This window comes from Melanotaenia boesemani, chromosome 12, assembly GCF_017639745.1.
Source record: "Melanotaenia boesemani isolate fMelBoe1 chromosome 12, fMelBoe1.pri, whole genome shotgun sequence".
Taxonomy (NCBI): Eukaryota; Metazoa; Chordata; class Actinopteri; order Atheriniformes; family Melanotaeniidae; genus Melanotaenia; species Melanotaenia boesemani.
In genome coordinates, this window is record NC_055693.1 from 13780576 (window position 1) to 13803309 (window position 22734).

A 22734-nucleotide genomic window follows, 5' to 3' on the forward strand; every position below is an offset into this window, starting at 1 on the left:
GTGCTACTGTTCTTAGACAAATAATGAATAATGGCTGGCATCGTGCAGGTCTTTAGTCTTTGCACACACACACACACACACACACACACACACACTACTGTTGTTCTGGTGCTCTCTAGTGGTCAAAAGAAAAAATAAAAATTTGTAGTTTGCTCAAGATTAAAGGTACCGTGTGTCGCCCCAAAAGTGTTGGTAAAGTTTACTAGATGTAAATAGATAGAATAGAGAGAATAGATAACATTGGTCAGTGGATATTATCTAAGGCACATGTTCACCCATCCTCTGTCCGAGGAAAAACACATTTTGTAGGGTTGTTAAGGCAGATATAGCATTACTGATGTGATTGTGATTGTTATGCAATGAGCTACTCAGTCTTTCCATTGAATAGTTTACTTTATCTGATAAAAAAAATATTAATTCATACATTATCTGTACCGCTTTGTCCATTAAGGGTTGAGGGAAAGCTGGAGCCTAACCCAGCATTTAGTAGGTGAGAGGCAGGGTACACCCTGGACAGGTCACCAGTCCATCGCAGGGCCAACACAGAGAGACAAACAACCATTCATGCTCACACTCACTCCTGGAGAGAATTTACACTGACCAGTTTTCCTAACATGCATGTCTTTGGACATTGGGAGGAAGCCAGACTGAACCCATGCATACACAGGGAGAACATGCAAACTCCAAACAGAAAGGACACCGGTTACCGAGTTAAAATGGGCTTGTGTCACAAAGGTAAGGAGATGAAAACAGAATCAGAAACCATCAGTGGGAAGTTTGGGTTTGTACTTTATTTTACATTTTAGAAAACTTCATCAACCTTCACCCGCCATAAGTCTAACATTTCATTGCATGCTGGTTGCACCTTCGTCAACACACAGACAAAAAAAAAAAAAAAAAAAACACAGAATGAGCTTTACCATTAATGGATTAATGAAATAGTTCCAACATTCATATGATAGTGCTAATTTTCCAAATCATACAAGTACAGAGTTAACTCTTTAACATATTTAACATACTGTGGAGGCCACAAAGCCTGGAGTAAAGAGAGAAATTTTCTTTTAAAATGGCAAGTAATTATAAAGTATAAACCTAAAAATTGTGGCAATGAAGCCGTAACATAAGAAACATGGTAAGAAAGGGATTAAAGTCTAAAACGATCAAGATTAGAATACACAAACATTTTAATAACACATGAGCAGTGTTTGGCTCATTCCGAGCATGTTTATTTACATACAAACAAATCTTACACTTGCTGATGTTAAAGCCTCTGATCCATCATAAAACACACAAGTCCTTTTTTCTGTTTCAATAAAACCAAAACTCAAAAGTTTTAAGCGTTTTTTTAATGATTATATAATAAACTTAAAATGATCTTGAATATTTATAAAGACCATTCAGTGTGTGCAGACACCTGTTCAACCAATGATTAATGGGAAACATAAGAAAAACAGCTTGAACTCAACATACAGTACAAACATTAATAACACAAATACAAAAATATGTAAAAATTAAAAAAAAAAAGCTGAATGGAGAAAACTAATATAAAACATATAAAACAATATATATATATAATCGTAAATATTATCAAATGCCACTATGAAGTTAAGAACAACCTGTTAAAATATACAGTGTGTAGTATTAATATCAGTGTGCAGTTCTAGACTTTGACCTATAGGTGGGATCAGAGAGCTGAGGATCTGAACCTGACAGCTCTTAGAAAATCTTCAAGCAAGATTAAAATTGTTTTCATACAAACAGCACAAAAGAGCTTAAGAAGAATATCTTACACAATTTGAAAAAAGGTATAAAGTAGTGCATTTGGATGTCAACAAGGTCTTTGCGAAATCTTTGCGACTCTTTGCTTTTTCCTGAGGTCTAAAGGTCTTTCCATCAGCGTGTCCTTCGCAGAAAGCAGTGGGCAGCCGTCCAAAATCAAGCAGTAACTGTACACTTCAGATTTTTGATAAAATCAGTGTTTCCTCCTCAGATCATGAAGGACTGAGTTTGTTTGTAGTGCCTTAGCTGAAGAGAACAGAGTGACATATGAGGAAACGTTTCCTTTAAAAAGTCAAAACAAGCGTTATCAGCAACTTATCAACAGCATTTAATGGCAACTCCGAATTCATGCAAGCTAAACAAGGCCCGACACGATAACGTTCCCTTTGATCACTCACGTTGCGGGTTGGAGGAGGTGGAGGAGGTGGAGGGTTGTAGGACTTGGTGCTGAAAGATGAAAGGTGACCGACAAGTATGAGCTGTTTGCCAGATGATTGTGCAGTTATAGACAACACAAAGAAAGCTAAAAATGAAATATTCACCTTTTTGTCTTCTTGTTTTCTGTTAAAAATGGGAAAAATAGAAAGGATATCATCATTATCACAAGTTAGACATTTACCTCAATATTCATTAGCAACAGTGGTTAATTACTAAAAAAAAAAAAACAACCTTCACCCATGAAGAGTCATATTTCTGTCCATTTTTTCTGATTAACTCTGTCGTGGTCTCAGAGAAATATTCTACTCTATAGCTGCTTAACGTATCAATACATTCACCAACTGTCACTTGTTGCTGAACCTGGTTTTGTAAAGTTCACCAGACTGTTGTCATTGAAAACAACTGCTGGCTGGAAGCCACAACCAGAACAGTAAAACAGTAAATCTGAGCGCAATATAATCCAAACAATGAGCTGTAAGACGCTAAATTTCCCCTTTGAATGAGGAAACAGATTTCTGCTTTTATTTCTAGTTGTAATAAATTGCATTTTGGACCCAAATAACAAATCTGAGTATTTTGTGTCGGTAGGTTGGTTGCTATGGTGAAAACAGCCTGTGGTGTGTAGTCCATGTGCTTATGGAGGCATCCCTGAATTTGCATTAGTTTGTTTACAGCACATCATGAACAGTAAACAAAGCTGTCAAACTTCAAATCATGTTGACTGATGTGTTGACATCAAAACTACATTTAAGTGGACATAAAATAGTTAAAGTGTCCAATGTAGAGGAAGGCATCAAAGGTTGTTAGGCAGATTCAGGGGACAACCGCCATGTGACGTGATGACACCAAGCAAGATTATCACAATCAACTTGTATATTGACAGAATGAAAGAGTGATTAAAATGTGTGGATACGCATACTTATATCATGAGCAGTGTTGTGCTAGTTACTGAAAAAAAGTAACTAGTTACAGTTACTTCATTCAAAATTAATTCAGTTACTTTGTTGATTACTTACACCAAATAGTAATGTGTTACTGTTAAAAGTAACTTTTAGTTATTTTTGTAAAAGAACATTTTTAAAAATTCTTCTATTAATATTCATTTAATTTAATTACAGTTTTGTATAAAATATAAAACAAACACAAAGTAATTTTTCAACAATAATTTCAAGTCAGACCAGCAGAGAAGAATAACTTAAAAGCTGCTAAAAATGTAATCTTTGCTACAAGTTGAGCCCTCCAAAGCACAAAACATCTTTCTCCTACTCTTTAACACACATATATATATATATATATATATATATATATATATATATATATATATATATATATATATATATTTTTTTTTTTTTTTTTTTTTTTTTTTTTTTACATATTTCCTTAGTTATTTGTAGGCATTGTCACTGTCTGTCAAGTGAAGTTGCGCATGTGCGTGGGTTGGGGCATGCCAGTTTGGATGCCTGTGGTAACCAAGGAAACGGGGCTGTGGACACTAGTTTTTAAAAAAAAAAAGAACTGTTGCGTTCACGTTTCCCGTTATGCATCCAGGGCTTATTGCTTTGTGGAGAATCAGGACAGCTTCACAAAGGGAGCAGAGAAAGCCCGAGTTGATAAATATACTTAAGAAAAAACAAGCCCAAAAAGTGCAGCAGAAAATAAGCCCAACAAGTGGACTTTGCAACACTGCCCATGGCATGCTGCATCACTGCTGTAAACACGGAGAAACTCACAGCTGATGGCCAAAATGTTTTTATTTAAGAGTTTGGGAGCATTTTATATAAGTTCAAGAGACGCAAGTGCAATGCAACATCTCCAAGATAGAACTTGTCTTCCATGGCGGTACAACGGTGATGCACGAGCTTCTTAAAAGGAAGCACGTTGTGGCAGATTCAATTTCTGATGGAGAGGGACAGTCGTCTCTGTAGGCAGTAAGTATACACCTAAGTAGGCAGCCCTACTTAGGTGTCTGAAAAAGACATATGTTTATGTCTAAAATATAAAAGTAAAGTTTAAGTGATGCACACATTCGGGGGTTTCTCTCTCACACACACCTACACACACACCTAAACATATATGACACTATAGCAGTACTGCACTACTCACTCTTGCAGCAGCCCCGGCGGCGGCAGATACAAACACAGATGCAACAGAACAGGATGAGCGCCACCAATCCTGAAGCACCTGCTATTAAAACTGTCATATTCAAAGGATCTGGAAGGAAAAAAAAGGTATGTCATTTTCTCAGTTTTCTGTCAGCAGAGACACAAGAACCAAGGAGTGTTTTTCATGTCATTTAAATTCTTACATTCAATAACTTTGAGCTGTTGTGCCACACAACTTTTTGGTGCTCCCACGCTGTTAGAGGATTCACAGCGGTACATCCCTGAATCTGCTTTGGACACACTTTTAAACTTCTGCTCCAAACAAACAGATATAAGGTAAGAGAGGAAGTGAAGAGTGCACCAGCTAATAGGATAGCAACAGATACAATCAAACATGCTTACTAGCGTGCCCTTGTTTGAGTCGATGCTGTAAGGACTCTCTGCTGTGGCCGTCAGAGCCTTGTTATCTTTGTACCAGCGGTAGGTAGCAGGAGGAACACTGAGCTTATCCTTACACTGAAGCTCCAGGCCTGAGCCAACAGACACAGAGCTTGGCACCTCACAGGACGGGATATGAGGAGGTACTTAGGTATCAGACAGGAAAGTGCAATGAGTTTACAAAAATAAAAGCAAATTCAGAGAAAATAGTGTCTGCAACTCTTGAACACTTTATATCAACTTTATGGACTTATTCGTACGCTGTTCAGTTTTCAGTGATTCCTAATAAATCAAAATCCTCTTTTATTACTGCAAATAGATAAAAGCTAAAACTGTCACATAATTCCACCATTAAAGTGACTCAAGTCTAATAAAAATGACTTTTTAGCCTTGTAACTTCTACCTGCAAAACCTTCTGATTTTCTGTAGAAAAATGAATTAGTTTCACTAAAAAGTGAAATCCACATTTTTTTCCAGTTTGCACTTTGCAGAGTCACTGTGGGCTTGACATTATCCCAGCGTGCCAGAGGGTAAAAGGCAGGAAAGACTGGAATTTCACAAGACTGCACATTCACTCACACACTGATTAACTGGGAGCTTGTGGATGCCGGAGGGTTTTGCTAAAGGATGAATGTGTAAACATCTACTGATACACATGCCATCAAAGTCAGATACTATTCATTCCATCCCAACCTCCTTCTTAATCTCTAACCCCGACGATGAAATGTGGAAAATACTAAACCTTTTTTGATAGATAAATTATAACATGCACTTCAGTTGCCTAGCAGCACAGTAATATATTCACAAGATACAAGGTCATAAACACAGTTCCTTATAAGTTCCCTTTAAAAGCAGCCTTGATTACAAACGAAACATTTTCAGAGTGTCATTGTGTCATTTCCTTACTTGCTCATTTTACCCTGTTTCATGCAAAAACCAGAACCCAGTCTCAAATAAAATCAAATAATATTGTCAATAATATCCACATCTCAGAAATGCAGCTGAGTCAAAAATCATTGTTAGAATTTGGGAATAAAACACCTGCCCGTGTGTGTTGTTTTGTGTAGGCATGTGTCCATATCTCATTTATTTATGGTGAGAAACCCACTTTCAAATCTGATTTCCTGTCCCGAACTAAGCAAACTTTAGAACTTCAGCTGTCTCACAAGTTACACTCTCATTCTTACACGCATTTGTATAAATTCATATGCATTTACCGAGCACATTGAGGGTTACAGTAGCCTCCCCAAGGTTGACGTGGTCCTCTGTGGCAGTCACCTCACAGCGATATTCTCCTGAGTCTTTCTGAGTGACAGAGTGTATCGTCAGCGTTGCTCCCTCCATCTTAGCCCGTCCTGCAAAAGATCCTGAAGAGAAAAGTAATAGAAAGATGACTGAAGGTAATAAAATTGTGAAAGAACAAAAGGTGAGAAATGTTGAAAAAGTATTTATTTTGCCTAAAACTGAGACAAAGTATTTTACTCACCAGCGAATTTGTTATTAAAATAAACAAAAGTCACCCCCTTTCCTTTCTTCTTCCACTCAATTCGAGGGTTTTGATCTTTTTCTGTCCGGAATTCACAAGCCAGCACAGCATCTGGGAGTAAAAAGTACAAATACCTCTTACATTACAAATTTCAGTTCTAGCTTAATGTGTTGTTTCTGTTGCCAGCTATGCACTGATGTCATGCTATCAGCAAGTCATACTGGGCACATTGATAAGGTCTTAGGACTAATCTGTGAATATTTCCTTCTACACCAATTCCTAAAGTTTTGTAATATTTGTAATCACATGTTTTTGTTTGGTTTTAAATAACTTTCTTTGATGGTTTTACTGTTGTTGGTGTATGAATGTTTCCTGGATTCACTGTGGATTTGTTTGAAGGGCTGTCTGGATTAGATTGGCATTGACTTTGAACATAAAAGAAACCTCCAAGGCCATGTTTTCAAGGTGGTATTATTTTTACGATCATACAGACTAATAAAACTCTTACATGCTTCTGCATACAAGCGTGCAGCTGACGTAATGAAGTCTTAAGTCCTTTTCTAGTGGAATTCCACCAGAAGGAATTCTTCACCTAAGGTGACTTCAAGAAAATGTTGACTGGACTGTACTCATGTTGTGCTTTTCAAATCAACTCCTCAAACAGTTGTTACTCCACAACTTTATACCTGAAGTGCTTTTTATGTCATAACAACATCCACAAACTGATGATACATCTGTAAATCGTGGCCTTAGGTAATTTAAAATGCATACTAGAGGAGCAGGTGATTGAATCATCAGGAAGGATAGCCCACTCTGCCTGCTGGGCCAGGATTATGGAAATCCATTAAAATCTGCATAAACCTGTTTTGCTTTGGTTTATCTGTTGATTTGGACTAGTTGTTTTGGACAAGAGAAAATGCTGATATGAGATGTTATACTAAAAGAACATAAAAAAATCAAACTTGGAAGCTGCTGAGATTTTATACAGATTTCAAACTGGATTTAGGTGACAAAAATCCTTTGAAAACCATATTTGATGATGGTGAAATAATGAAACATCAAGTATTGTTTAAGGCAAACATGTGACATTGGAAATTGCATTTAATGTCTTTGTCATTAAAACATAGAAATTAGATTTATTGGGGAAATAACTTGAGGGTTGCACAGTCTCACCTGTGTGTTCGTGAACTTCCACTTTGGGTTTACTGCTGCTAACAGTCACCGATAGACAGATGGGACCTGCAGAGGTAAGAAGATCAATCTAATAGTTATATTCTTAACATTTTAAGTACAAGAGAGTTTTCCTAATTACATTTTTAATGACAGCAAGTATTACATCCCTCAGTATTTACAGGACTTTTTTCTTTTTTTAAAAGTTTTTTTTTTTGTGAACAAAAAAGGTAGGTAGGGCTGACACAAAAAACGAATTTCTAAACTTGATACTTATACTTAGTACCATTTTTGATACCTTGGAGAAAAAAAAATGACAATTCAAAGTGGTGCTACTTAAGTTTGGTAGCTTTTAACATAGATTTATTTGGCACCCGCCTTGCATATAGTTTCATTATTAAGGTCTCTCCAGCGACAGCTCTGGGCTGTGACACAAAGTTATGAAGAGCAGTTTCTCAGCCCCAGGATGCTGCAGGGAGACAACAGCTTCAGGAATGTTCATGATGAATGTCAATATGCCATCAAAACAAGTCACAAGCACAGAGTTTTAAGGTCATAAACTTATGTAGTGTTGCTTTAAAGATGTAACTTGTAAACCTTTTAAAGATGTAAACATTTTTAAAAACAGAAGAACTAGACAAAAAAGAGGGAAACTCACGTCAACTTTAAAGAATACTTGACAGGATTATTTACAGTACTGTAATTTCATTCTCAGTATCATATAGATTTGCTTTGCACCCATCATAACACATATACATATAACACACACACACACACACATATATATATAATGGATGTGCACGACTAGTTATTATTCTTAAACCCCCACACTCATGTATGTATTAATAGCAGTGCACTCTCTATCCCTACATATTCCCAACCTAAACTGTGCTAAATTCAAACTGGAAACTTAAAGTCAAGTAAAAATAATTAGAAGCAGTTGGAACCACCGTGTACTCACAAGCCCGGTAAATTGAGCCCATATGCACACCATGAAAGACGGACATATATGTGGCTTCTGTGTCTGGTGGTGCCAGGAGCGGTGGTGTGCAGGAATTTAGGTGATGCATCACCCTCTGACAAGCTGCTTTCTCCTAATCTGATAACCCCCTGTCAGTGATATGTCCCTCCAGCAAGAACATACTCTCGAGCAAACACACATTCAGAAACATACAACATGCACACTACTGAAAGCATAGAAATAAAGTGTACTTCATACAGAAATTTGTGTCAAATACTTGAAAACAGCTTTAAACTTTTGGGTCACTAATGGTTTTACTGTGTCTCTGTACAAGAAAGGGAGAAAAAAACACACTAGGTGTGTGTGTGTGTGTGTGTATGGTGCACACATGCGAGTGTTTTTCTTTTGCACACAAAGCCACTCTGTATGACAGTAACCTTACACTCCTCAGCTGACGCACCACACACGCAGACACACTTGAGGATGTGATTGAACCCTAACACCCTGCACTGTATACTTTACCTTGACCCAGCTCTAACTTTAACACTTCATCTGAAACCTTATAAGCCACATAACATACTGTCTGTGCAAAATGCTATTAGTTATTACAAAAATGTGCTATTTTTCAATAAAAAGTTTTCAAATGCAAAATATTTTTTTGAAGCAGAAACTGAAAAATGGAATTAAAAAAACAAAACCCTTAAAAAAAACTGGAGAGTGATTGAAAGTGGATTTTTCCCTAAATATATTTAAAGCACGTATTTTAGTAACTGAGCAGATTTTAATCTTTTCATCTGTGTGAGGATATCTGGCCCTAACTGGTAAATACAAGAGAGATCAAAAACACAAACACACGTCAAAGCTGCAATTACTACCATAAAGCGTGTTGTTTAAAAAGCAGCCTCTGCCCTTTAGGATTCCCACAACAACATCAAATGCATTTTTCCTGATAGCGAGAGGTCATTTTCATCTCAGTCCAATTAACAAAAGGGTCAGTTGGGGGCTATCTTCAAACTGAAACGGTGGGATCTCAAACTTCTCTGAGGTACCATCTGATGCATCTCATCAGCCTGTGGATCTCGGGTTCAAACGGCATCAGCAGGCTCAGTGTAAACATGGAGCCCAGCCACTCCCTGCCACCCCCCCTCCCTGCAGAACACCCTCCCCATGTGGGGTTCTGCAGAAGCTCACTCACACAAGCCATTTCTCAGCCAATATGAAAATTCCAGTCCAAAGGGAAAGTATTATCATTCATTAATGTTAACTACACAGTTCAATGTTTCTTAAGCAAAACACTTCTCAAAATCCCTTCAGAGACTACACTAAATATTAATTTTAGGCTCAAAGACCTCAGCTTTTATTTTGATTTATTTGTGTTCTTGTAGAAAAACTGGATTAATTACTTTTTTAAAAAAATATATAAACAAATTTAAAGTCAATTTAGCCCCTATGCCATCATTCCTGAGCCCACTTTTGTGTTTTTACAGCACCCTAAACTTACCTAACTGTGTTGAATTTGATACAGTTTAACTTCACTTTTGTTTTTCAGTTAAATAAAATATACAGTACCATCAGGATGCACAAACAAAAACATAAAAATATGGACAAAATAGGTTAAAAACCCAATATTAGCTACATCAACACTATCAAGAGTTAGCTAATAGAATAACATGTTGGCTGAGCTATATTTCACTTTTAACGCTAAAAGAAACAACTGTATACTTTAAATTTTATTGACTTATGACATAAATAGTTATTTTTCCTTTAAAAAACAATTAGAAGTGCCCTAAAAAGTTTTGAAAAGCTCACTGTGCAAAACGGTGATGAGCAGGGGCAGAGCCAGCATCTTCACGGTCTTCATGGCTTGTAGCGAGTTCAGATCCGCCCTGAGCTCTGAGGGAGTTTGCTGCTGGATCTGGATGGAACAAGTTAGACTCCAAACTCCTCCAAAGTTTCATCCGCAGCGCGCGCGCTCACATACCTTGCGGGCAGGACAACTGACATTGCGCGCGCCCAGGAGGGAGTCCAGCGGCCAAGGAGGAAATCCGAGCCCGGCATACTGTTGCTGTTCCAGCGTCATGTTAGCGTAAACAATGCCAGTCTGACGGCTGCTTTAAGGCTTTCCATAAAAAATAATTTTAGGTTTAGTTCATTTACGAGAAAGACCATTTTACATTAGAATAACATAGTTGACGTTTAAAATGTACATTTAGGGAAACGTATCAGAAACGGGTCATCCTTAGTAATGTGCAGTTCTTGAACACTGTTGTCTGTTTATGCTTTATTTCTATATACAAACCAAATTACAAAAAGTATAAAAACCAGATGCAATGATTTGTAAATCTCATATTTTATCCCCAAAAGAACATGAAAAACATATCAGATGTTGAAACAAACAGTTTACCATTTCACGGAAAATATTAGCTCATTTTGAATTTGATGCAGCAACACATTTAAAATAAAGTTGGAAAAGGAGCAACAAAAAGTTGGAAACGTAAGTGGTACAAATCAGACACAACTGGAGCATTTTGATCATTGTTAATTGTTAACAGATTAGTGAAATGACTGGGTATAAAAGGAGTATTTCACCAGGTTCATCAATCACTAAAATGAGCTAATATTTTCCATGAAATGGTAAAATGTCTCAGTTTCAACATGTAATATGTTGTTCATGCTCTATTGGAAATAAAATATGGATTTCTTAGATTTTTAGATCATAGCATTCTGTTTTTAATTTACATTTTACAGTGCCCCAACTATTTTTGGATTTGGGACTGTATAATGCCAGAAAAACTGGAAAGATATGTGCTGATTGAAACAGGTGTGTTATACATGGAAATATAGCATATATGGCCAAAACACAGTTTGCACAATTTTAACAACCTTGCTAGTCAAAATTTGGTGGCTCTGCAGAGGAATCATCAACCATGTCTGATGAAGCTTTAGCAGATCAGCTGAAGAACTAGATGGACCTTTTAGGTGCTGTATCAGGTCTTCGCTACCAGAATCACTTATTTTAGATAATTCCCCTCATAAAATTTTTCCTTTGTCCTCTACTTGTCCACTTTTATCAAAATTAGGACATGTTGCACACCATGCTAAGTCATGCAAAGTTTTCAGGTAATAGCTCTTTAATGCAAAAATATTATTTTATGTTTGGCAAACTGTGTTGACTGACTTTTTTTTTTTTTTTTTTTTAGGAAGAAAAGAAATAGGAGCTAATAACATGGCATGGGGCATCCAGCCTAAATATACAATTTAAAGGTTGTTCTTTGCTAAATCACACACAATAACAGTTCATTTCAGTAAAGATAAATACTAAATAAACTGAAGGAAATTGAAGGAAAGCTATTGTTGAAGACTGCTGTCAAATCTTTAGAACTAAGGTGCAAATTAAATAAAACATGAGGGGTGGACCAAGTGTTTGGCACAGTACCATAGTGCAGATTTTTCTTCATTTCGCCTCTCTAACTAAAATCACCATCCCTGATCTTGTGAAGATTCCTGCATACATTATTTCCTTTTTCAGTGATTTATGTTAAAACGCACATTTCAGTTATTAGATTTAAGTCTGTAGAAAATGCTTAAACCTTAACCAGTCCATAAAAAAGTAAACAGACTTATCTTGTTTTCTGTATGAATGTAACCAACACAGGCTTGATGTCATTTTTCGGCTCTAAGCTCTGAGTAAGTGGAACTCTGCAGCTACAAACAGCAAACAGACGCAGTTAGGTGGTGAGCACAAGACACAGATATCTTTTTTCAGGGCTTGTTTGAGACCAGTTTTAAAAGATAATGAATATTAGATTTTGTCAGGTAGACGTGTCTTCAAATGAATGAACTTACTTGGTAACAATTCGGTGTGTAAATAAGTGTTTGAAAGTCTGCTAGCAAAAAGTGATGGTTCAGAAGACCAATGATTGTCTGAAAGTGTCAGTTTTTAGCTTTATTTTTATACTTTTGTACACATATATAGCTTATCGTATCTCAGTTCTTTTACATTAGCTCATTTCCTCCTCCTTTTGACCATAAATCATAAAATAAATTATGTTATATGGCACATATAATGTAACATAGCAGATAAATATCTGATATGTTCTGATTTTATGATGCACTCAGTTTGCTTAATATTGGAACCGACCAAACTGTCACCCTGTTTTCTTGTACTTATTATTTATCCAGTAGCATTTGTCAATGTGTTTCTATTAGTTTCAAAGCTACATATGTATATACTTCAAAATATGTGCTGTTTGGTTAGTTCAGTCATAACAAGCCAGCATTGCCTCCTCTTACTACATTTTGCATGTTCAAAGAGAAAGTTGGTTGTTAAGGAACAAATGGATACAATTAATGCCTTTACATTCATTTACTATTCATATCTTTAATACTTTAATAGTATATAGTAAGTAATCCTCTGTCTGAATATAAAGAATGGAAATCACAGAGTTTTCTCAATGTAAGAGGAGGTGCAGAGATGGGACAGCTGTCATGGAGCTGTGTCCTTGGCTATTAGGTTTCTAACCAGCAGCGCCCACACAACAGCACATTGTCCTGTACTCCAGTTAATGTGCACACATGCTTACATTTGTGGCCATATGCACACACAAAGAGACACACAGAGCGCATACATGCTGACACGTGTGCAAAAACACAGAGAGAGACAGTGAAACACTAACTCCCCAAATCTCTGCTGTAGCACCTGTTCATGATCAGCAATCCCAGCTGCTCCTCTCTGAGCAGGACACACTGATGTCATGTAACACATGGTGATACATTAACATGCACACATGCACGCAACACAACCAAGTGCCCACTGCTCCCCTTGACACAAGCATTTTTTATATAAACAAACTTTCTAATAAAGTGAAGTTCATATCAACTATATGAAAGGGGGGACTTTGTTCAGTGACATCCGATGACAGCCATGCGACTTGTCCTCCTCACACTTTGCTGCAACAAAACGCTGTGGCTGTCAGATAGGATCACACCTCAGAAGGATAAAATGCTTATTATTCTACTACACATTCACTTCAACTACAAATTAAAGCTAAGCAGCAGCTCAGTTTACAGTTTCATTAGTCATGTGTCATGGTTTGATTCTGTAAAATTCCCTTTAAATCTGTTCATTTAACCCCTTAAACTCATCTGTCTTGAACTTCATTCAAACAGTGTAAAGATGTAAAATTAGAGTAATTTATTTAGCCTGATATGTTTGAACCAGCCAGCATCGTAGTGTTGTTGTTACTGATGCCTCCTAGCAAAAACCAACCTGTTTCTGTGTAACCCTCTTAAATCCAGTGGCTGCTTGGAAAGCCTCCACCCCTGACCAGACCAGCCCCTACAGTAATATATTTGATCTTAGATAATAAAATCAAAACATCATTGCAGTTAGGGTTTTTGTGCTACGTTTGCACTGCTTATCTTCTTTCTGAGTGTAACAATATCAAAAATGAATAAATGAGGAGACAACAAAAAACCAAAATAATAACATATCTTTTTCATATTTTTGTTGATATCACAAAAAATTAAGTTATTAATGCTTCTAGCCACAATAATCACAGTAAAAATCTAAATTGTGACAGTCTTACTATAAGTTATGTTTGTAATTATGCTCAAAACACATCAATAGTATCAAACTGCAACACATACAATGAACTGTACAGGAAGCATTCATTTGTATACATACACACACAAATAAACAAACACAAAGTAATTAACCATACACCAACAAGAACAAGAATAAGGAGTTTGCTTTTAAATGCAGGTCCAGTTCTGACTCAATGAAAGGAAGTTAATTAATGTTATTTTCAATGTTCAGAGTCCAACTCAGGATTACTGATAAGTTCATCTGACTTTGAAAATTACTGTACAAGTGAAATGTTTCTACACAGACCTACTGTATACTTCACTTCATTCAAAGGACATCTTACATATTTAATTGTGTTTTCAAGTATATTCCCTCTTGTTTTATACTGTATAAGCTGCCACACATTCACTGAAAAACACAGCTACATTGCTTCTATTCCAGTTTAATAATTAGCAAAGATCCTCAATATTTCCCATAATTTGTACACACAATAAGCATCTTTAGCCAAGACACAGAATAACTTTTATATCTGTGTTAGTTTATCAAGGAATACATTTGCATCAGGTTTAGTTTGATACCTTCCTCATTGTTTACATCTCAATGACTGTAGAATAGAATAAACAGAATAGATGAATCTGGACAAAATGAACTTTCTACCCTTTTTAATTATGACAAAACAAATGGCAACAGGAAACAAAAGGAGAAATTGTGGACCTTTGACAAGATAACATCAGAGCTTTATGACTTACTAAGCACAAGGAAATAAAATGGGCAGGACAAGAGTTGGTAATAAAGATTAGGTGAACTCAGCAGGGTTAAAAACAGAGTGAAGAGGAAATACGAGTGCATACAAAAATACACTGTGCAAAATACATCTGAAGAAGTCTACAATCCTGAATAAAACTTCGTAGATCAAGATGAAGACGCTGGTGCTCCTCTGTCTGAGTCTCGCAGGTAAGATATTTTACCCCTAAAATCCTTCATTTTTGCCTAAAACATGTTTTTATGGGAAAAAGACTGGACCACTTTTACTGGACCCTTGCTGATGAAACAATTAGGAAAAAATTAAGAACAACATATTTCACTCCATCCCACCGCAGTCCTAATACACTGAAGGATGTTTGAACTAGTTAATAATATGCATAGAAATCTCAGAAATCTCTGTGAGGAAACATTAATTAAATTCCTACAGGGTGTGAAATGGCCATAATCATAATATGGAAAAAATAAAAATAATCAAATGAGGTAGTTAGGGAAAACTTAAAAGACCATAAACAAATAAAGATTAATTAAAATCAAACTATTATTTATAGTGATTTGGATTGAGATTAAAACCAATAACAACCTTAAAATCAGTTCTTAGACTATAACATGTAATGTAATCAGTTTGTTTTTTTCTTTTTTATTTTAGTTGACATTTGTGCTGCTGGGTTTTAAGCAGTAGTTATTGTGAAATAATCTGGCTTGGGAGCTCAGAAAACAGATTATTATCATTTTAAATCCCTCAGGTAATAAAAGCATGCACTGCTCTGCACTCGCTTGAGAGAAAAACAAAAATCTTTGTTTACATTTCTAATGTGAGATTCAGAACTCGGGTTTTAGACAAGAATGATTCCCACGGGGAGAACAACTGTAGGGCCCAAATTAGAAAATGACTCCAAGATTTTTAACTTACTTTGATTGTTTTAATGCTAGAATCATAGTTTTGTAGTACTTATTATTATTATTATATTATTATAATGGTCTGTTTCTTCTTTTTTAATTGTTTGGTATTTGCAGTGAACTTTTACTACCTTTGCTAAATTACAACTGGGTGCCAGTATGGAAGAATTATTCCACAAGCAACTTCCCCGATGCCAAGTCCGTCAGTGTAATAGTAGCTGTCAAAATTTCTTGAACAGTCTGTCTACGAGTTCCACCATGAAAAGACTGAGATCATTTAACATGTTTGTATTCAAGAATCTTTTGTCTTAAAAGGCATCCCTGGTCAAGTGTAAAGGAATCTGCCTGATGAACTCAGAAACTAAAACTTTTTCCTGTTTGCAGTGGCTCTGGGAATACCAGTATTGCATCCTGATGAGGAGCAAATTTCCATCCCTCTGCTGGGAGACCGTTTACCTGTGCAGGGTCATGTGGTGGCGGAGAATCCAGCACCACAGGCCTTTCTGAGCTTAGAAGAGCATAAGGAAAAAGTGTCTCCAGTCAAACTGATACAGCGTGAGAGTACGACTGAACTTGAGGTTGAAGTGAAGCCAGACGTTACGGAGGACCAGGCAGAGGTGGAGGTTAAACAAAAGCCAGAGGCTAAGGTGGAACAAGAGGTTAAAGTAGACAAAGAAGTTGAACCACAGCAAGAAATGCTGGTTGAAGCAGAAACTAAAATGGAGCAACAGCTTGAGAAGGATCCAGAACTTGAAGCTGAGCCTGATTTTAAGGTGGATGCAGAGGTTGAGGAGGAAGTGAGCATGGAGAAAGATGAAGAAGCTAAACCTGAGGTGAAGGTAGAGGAAGAGTTTGGAACAGAGGAAAAGGTTGAACCACAGCCAGAGGTGCCAGTTGCGGTAGAAGCTAAAGAGTTGGAGCCAGAGCTTCAAGCTGAACCAGATTTTAAGGTGGAATCAGAGATTAAGGTGGAGCCAGATGTTCAAATAGAGCTTGAACCTGAGGACGAGTCTTTGTTAACTGAAGAGGAGCCTGAGGTGCAAATGAGCCTTGAGAGTGAAATTAACCCAGATCAGGTGATAGAGGACAGGTACATTGACATGGAGGGCAAATATGAAGCCATGGGTGTGTCACACATGGAGTTAGAGCCAGTGGATGACGATAACCTGATTGAAGATGAAGGAAGACAGGGGGCAACATTTCAAGGACAAAATCCTGTTGCTGAGGCTTTGGCAGAGGATGAAGAGGAGCTCATGAGCGAGAGGAATGATGTTTTAAAAGAAGAAACAGTCATGGAAATGGATCCTGAGATGATTGAAGAGCCCCTTCAATATCAAGATGTCGTGCCAGACGCCACTGACTTGGAAGTCGAGACAGCACTGGACATAACGAGGCAGCAGATGTCATTTTCAGAAAACTATTTCCCAGAAGAAGAGGCTGGAATGGAGATGAGGTATGAAAAACAAGAAGACTCAGTGGATGAGGAAGAGTATGTGATGATGCTGGAAGAAGCAAGAAGAGAGGCTACCAGAGAGGAAAAATCACCAGCACGATTCTTTGAGGCGCAACGAGTGCAAGGAGGTCCTCAGACTGATGTAATGTCACAGAGTGAACAAAACGCCTTAATGAGAGGAGCAGACAACCAGGGTAAGTTGAAAATAGTAATAGGTAATATGAGTGCTCACCCATTAACCATCGGTTTTACTCTTAAAGACAACATGCTCACGTGTTTTAAAACAGTCACAAATCCTCTCCAGGAGGCTGAAATCCCTTCTTGTTATAACAACATCTGAGTGAATGTCCTAAAATTTAAATGAGACACATGAGGAAAAACATTACAAAATCAAATATTAAAAACAGATAAAAGCAATATTTAAACAGAAAGATTAAAATATTGTAATATCACTCTTTTGCCACAGGGTGGCGCCATTGTCCAGGTGTGTTACTTGAGGAGAAGTGTTACCTTTTCATCAAAGGTCCAAAGAAAGCTGCAGATGCTGAGGTATTGATGTATCCTTCCTTATACAACATAAAGATTTTCTAAGCTTCTTTAGTAAGCCCTGATGATAATGTGCCTTAACCCACTGCCACCAAGTTCTTTCTTTCCTTGTAGTTTTTTTTGCCAGGAGAGTTTCCCTAAAGGTCACCTGGCCTCCATCACAAGTCAACATGTCCACAGAGAACTGATGGATCTGATTCTGAAGGAAAACGGACATTATACACGCACATGGGTTGGAGGGATTCGATTTTTGGATGTAAGTATTTTCAATCAGGGCGCGGAGGGGTGTTAATCTATTGAGAAAACCAAATCACTCACTACACATTAAAAACTGCATGTCATTGCTTTGAAGAATAATTGCAATAAATTATTATCTTGTTACCTGTCAGACCAACAGCTTTGTCTGGTTGGATGGATCCCACTGGAGCTATGATGACTGGCTGTCAGGGGAGCCAAATAGCACGTCAGGTGTGGAGGACTGTCTGGAAGTGCTATCTTTAGGTATGAATGACCATGTTTGACTTCACATGTTCATTTGGCTTTTTTAAAACTGCATTTACATCTTGTTAAATGGCCAATATGGCAGATTTTTTGCAATTTTTTAAAGGTTTTTCTTGCAGGTACAATTGCTCATTTGTTTATTTATCACATTTTATTGTTAAACATTGTGGTTCTGAATTTCTTACCTTCTTTTTGTCTCTTTTGTTAGGAAATGGAAAGTTTAATGACTTCACATGCTGGGAACCTCAACCTTTCATCTGCTCCTACGCTTATTAGTGAATAAACATTAAATCATGTCCCAAAACACACACACACAAAAACCCACAATCTCTGACAACTATTTCTATTTCCTATGACATCATTTGAATGACACTCATGTTAATTTCTACTGAAGTGTTGAAAAGTGGTACTGTTGTGAGTGGGTGGGGCTTATTGTAAATATGTTGATGTCACGCTCCTGTGACCAATGAGGATTCAGCAACATTTGAATGTGATGAAATTTTCTTTTGTTTTCTTTCAGTCATATTTGATCAAACCACACATGGTCAAAGCAGAGTGGCGAGAGGATTTTATGTAGATCAGTTCTTCATAAATAACACACCTTTGTTTTTTTTTGTTTTTACATTTTAAAGTTTTTTTTTTATTTTCCTACATGGTATTAATGAAGACATGATTGAATACACACTTTGAGGGCTTAAAGAGATTATAACCCAATTTGTAATGTAACATCACATATTATGATAATAAAGACCATGTTTTGGGTGTAGCTTGCAACTATTATAACTCACTTAAATTATACATCAATGTTTATCAGTGCAATGGTTGAATATGCTGTCATCAGTATACTGATAGTTTAATAATAATACATCATAAGTAAACTGAAGCATTCATGCAGTTCAGAAAAAGCTAATTTCTTTTGCAACATTTGATTATATTTTTAGATTATTAAAGCATATATTTGTGTAATAGAAGGCATTATCCATTGTAAAGCAATTTTACACATGTAAAACCTCCTGGAGGTGAAGTAGTGAAAGTATCTTTTTTACACTGAGTTAAATTTAGAACATGTTTACCACAACAATTTGTAATTTCCTGTTAAAATCTTGTATTTAAATAATTTTTTTCTACATGAAATATTCGGAGCTGGAACAACTACAAAGAACAAATAAAAAGCATTTCTGCCTTAAATAACAAAAACTATGAACTTTTGCACGTTCATAGTTCAAGAGTTCAAGAGTTTTTTATGTTTGTTTGCATGTTTTTTAGCAGGATATTTGTGCACTTTTAAATGCAGTAAAATGATTAGTAAAAACAAAAATTTGAAAACTAAAACTTTGCGTATTCAAACTTCAGCTGCATGCTTATAAGCTGTATAGTCCTGCACTAAATCCAACATTCCTGCAGGTTGTAAGGTGGTGATGCTGTTCAAGTGTATTGCACTTCTTCAATGACATACTCTACCTTTATTCATACAAGCCTTGTGTAATGTCACACACACACTTAAAACTTTATCCTCCAATGGTATACATCCACAAAATAGGAATTAAAAGGCCCAACTGGCTTTATTTAATGGTAATGAACTAAAATTAATTGTGGAAATAAAGAAAGTCCATATTGGATAGTTGTAAATTCATGTGGAAATTAGATGCAAAACAAAACTGAGGAGTTATGATTACCATGTGGAAGAAAGATGGCTGCACAGAGAAAGCCAAGGCCTGGAAAGGCTTGCTTTAATAATCCTAGCCACTCTTATGTCTCTGTTACAGCAAATTCTGCAATAAACCACCCAGGCACATTTGTTAGGAATAACAATGAAACTCAAGATGATGGGCTGTCACAGCAGTATTGTTTTACAGAGTGTAAAAAATTTGACTTTTATGATTAGCAATACAACTTGTGCAATATAAAACCTTTCAAAGGTTTTACATCACCCAAAGGAAAATGTTTAAAATGGAATTATTGATTAGACTAGCACTGGCAATCACCTTCATGGCACCTGGAATCTTTTATCTCCATCACTGTTTGCCCACCAATTTCATAGAAATAAAAATATATATATATCTTAAGTGAATACAGATATACTCCTTTTTGTTCACCAAGAAAACAAATCTTAAAAGTAAATAAATAAATAAAAACCATCAATGGCTGATCATCTTCTCATAAATCCATCCACATTAGAGAAAATAACAATATCAAGAGCGATACATCATGTCTAAATGACATGTGGAATCCATTTTCAATTTACCCCAGTCTCCACCAGATATCTGGTGTTAAAGACCCATCGTCTTGACCCAGCTCAAGGACAACATGAACAACAAGGAGACAAAAAGTCACAAATGTATTCACAAAAATGAGAAACATATCATACCAAGACTTATGAGATCAGTAAATCAACACTATCAGAGCATAAATTGATGGATTAATGTCAAATAGGAGGTATTGATTGGGTGTTGTAAAGTGTAAAACCAAAACTATCACTGCCAATGAAGCAAAACATAGAAGGGGGAGGAAAAGCAGATACCAACAGCTGGTTTTAAAAGCTCCTAGGAAAACTACCCTGGTGCTCCCTGTGGCTCTGATTAACATAGCAAATATAGCAGGCCCTGCCAAAGCAAGAGGCCATCATGCCACATATTAGAACAAACCCACATAAAGTCAAATTTATCAAAGTTGCTGTTGCTATTTGAAAATTAACTTCTGCAAGTGTGCCTACGCACCAGTCAGTTAAAGCTCCATCAGAGCAATATGTTACAGCTGTTCGACTCTCAGCTTTCCAAAACAAGATTGCATCAACATTGCTGGCCAAATACGTGTTCAATTACTGAAGCATCTAGACTTATTGTATACCATTACTCACCTACCATTTCAAATTACTAGAGCTTAGTGCCCCTTTAGTGATGTATTCACACACTCCTGTTGCATATGAGGCTACTGTAAGCCTGCTGCAACTCACATGTTGCTGTGTGTGAGTGTGACTCACTTTTCCACTGGCCTATACACAATCTTTTTCTGACCTTTGGACACTGAGGTGAGGATTACCAACTCTAAAGTCTTTATCCCTCCGCTATATTCGCTGACTGTTCCACCTGTGCATACATCCACAACCACCATGTACAAGCTCATTTGCTATTTTCAATATTCAAATAACACAGCCTTATATAAGCTATTGTTTGAGAGATGCCATCATTAGCACATGTGCCTTTCAGACTATTGTTTGCACCCCAGGAAAAGTGGCTTTTGCTGGAATTAAGAGATCAGGGATGAACACGCATCTCGAGTCTGACTGTGGAGATATTTTCTATAACTGTGCTGCAAACTGTGCATCTACAGTAGATTCACATTCATAGACTCTGTACATCTTCAGACCTGGTCCGTCGTCATCATGAGTCGAGTACATACATTAAATTTCATCACTAGAGATTAATAAATAAAGTTGGATGGAGTCCTCCTGTGGAGATCATGCTGCTTTGTTGGGATGGAAATCCCCTAAAGCCTTGACTGATTATTAGTGTTGCTGTTTAGATGAGAGTGACTCAGTGTTGCAGCTTACCATCTGTCAGTTCAAGCCATTTTCCGACTTCATGCAGCACCAACAGCTGTTTGCTGGCTCCTCTGTGCATTTGGGTTCATTCACCAAAGCTGTGAATCCTCTCACCTAAAGCCGAACAGACTAACTTACATACATACCTCTGTAACCACCCTCAGTCCTGAAATGTGCCTGACGGGCTGAGTTTCTGCTGGTGGTACAACAGCTCCAAGCAACCTTTTATAGTTATACGAACCAGCTCTAATCTGTGGCGTAAATGGCACTGCTGTGTAAATAAATTGTTTTATGTTTAAAATGCATTTACACCATTTTTCAAATAAATTCATATTGAAATTAAATAGTGTGTGTTTTAAATTGTCCTGATTGATGGTCGTACTGTGGAAAATATATATAAAATTGTTATTAAGTTGACTGATGGGTTAAAGTCCACTTGTGCTACAAATGTCATGGCTGCGGTGAATCTGCAGAGCATCACCAACAGTCTTGTAAAGTAGGCTTCAGACAGCCTGTATGTTATGTAAATATCTAAAGAATCAACACTGTCAACTGACTAGGTCGGGGGTTTTGTGTGCACTGTGGGGGACTGATGACATTAGAAGTTATCAAAAGTAAAAGAAGATGTTAGCTCAAGCTAGATGGAGAAGTAAGTAAAAAAAATCAAGACTGACCCATAACTGGGTCTTTCAACACCAGCAGTCACAGACTGGGAGAGCCAGCAGTTGAGAAAGCTGCTGAATAACATAGAAGAAAAGAAGAAAAACTCTAAACTGATACTGTACCATCTTTAAAGAAGGGTTCAGCTTTATGTATCTGAGTTAGTTTAGGCCACTGCTGCAATTGTAAAAATAAAAGGCATGTATGGATGTTGGAGATACCTCAAAATTTGGTAACTTGTATAATTTGATCTCACTTCTGAGACGTCTGTTTGTTTTTTGTGTGTTTTACTCAACTGCTAAAACAAAAAATGAAGAAAGAAATTAAATGATAATAATAATAATAATTATAATAATAATGACGATGATGATGATGATAATAAATCTAGTAGATTTAGGTTGGTAAGATGA

At 36.8% G+C, this 22734-nt stretch overlaps 2 protein-coding genes across 2 annotated transcripts; one reads left to right on the top strand and one right to left on the bottom strand.

Annotated features, from left to right (window-relative positions):
- Window positions 1-831: 831 nt before the first annotated feature.
- jam2b (junctional adhesion molecule 2b) lies at window positions 832-10317 on the bottom strand. Its single transcript, XM_042002008.1, has 10 exons — window positions 10184-10317; window positions 7417-7482; window positions 6244-6354; window positions 5975-6124; window positions 4722-4903; window positions 4523-4631; window positions 4321-4428; window positions 2322-2340; window positions 2178-2226; window positions 832-2025 (listed from the first exon to the last, which is right to left on the bottom strand). The coding sequence occupies exons 1-10, from the start codon at window positions 10233-10235 to the stop codon at window positions 1987-1989; spliced, it is 885 nt and encodes a 294-aa protein (XP_041857942.1). The 5' UTR covers window positions 10236-10317; the 3' UTR covers window positions 832-1986.
- Window positions 10318-17800: 7483 nt separating this feature from the next.
- LOC121649941 (lectin-like) lies at window positions 17801-18409 on the top strand. Its single transcript, XM_042001080.1, has 3 exons — window positions 17801-17878; window positions 18012-18123; window positions 18332-18409. The coding sequence occupies exons 1-3, from the start codon at window positions 17810-17812 to the stop codon at window positions 18397-18399; spliced, it is 249 nt and encodes an 82-aa protein (XP_041857014.1). The 5' UTR covers window positions 17801-17809; the 3' UTR covers window positions 18400-18409.
- Window positions 18410-22734: the final 4325 nt, after the last annotated feature.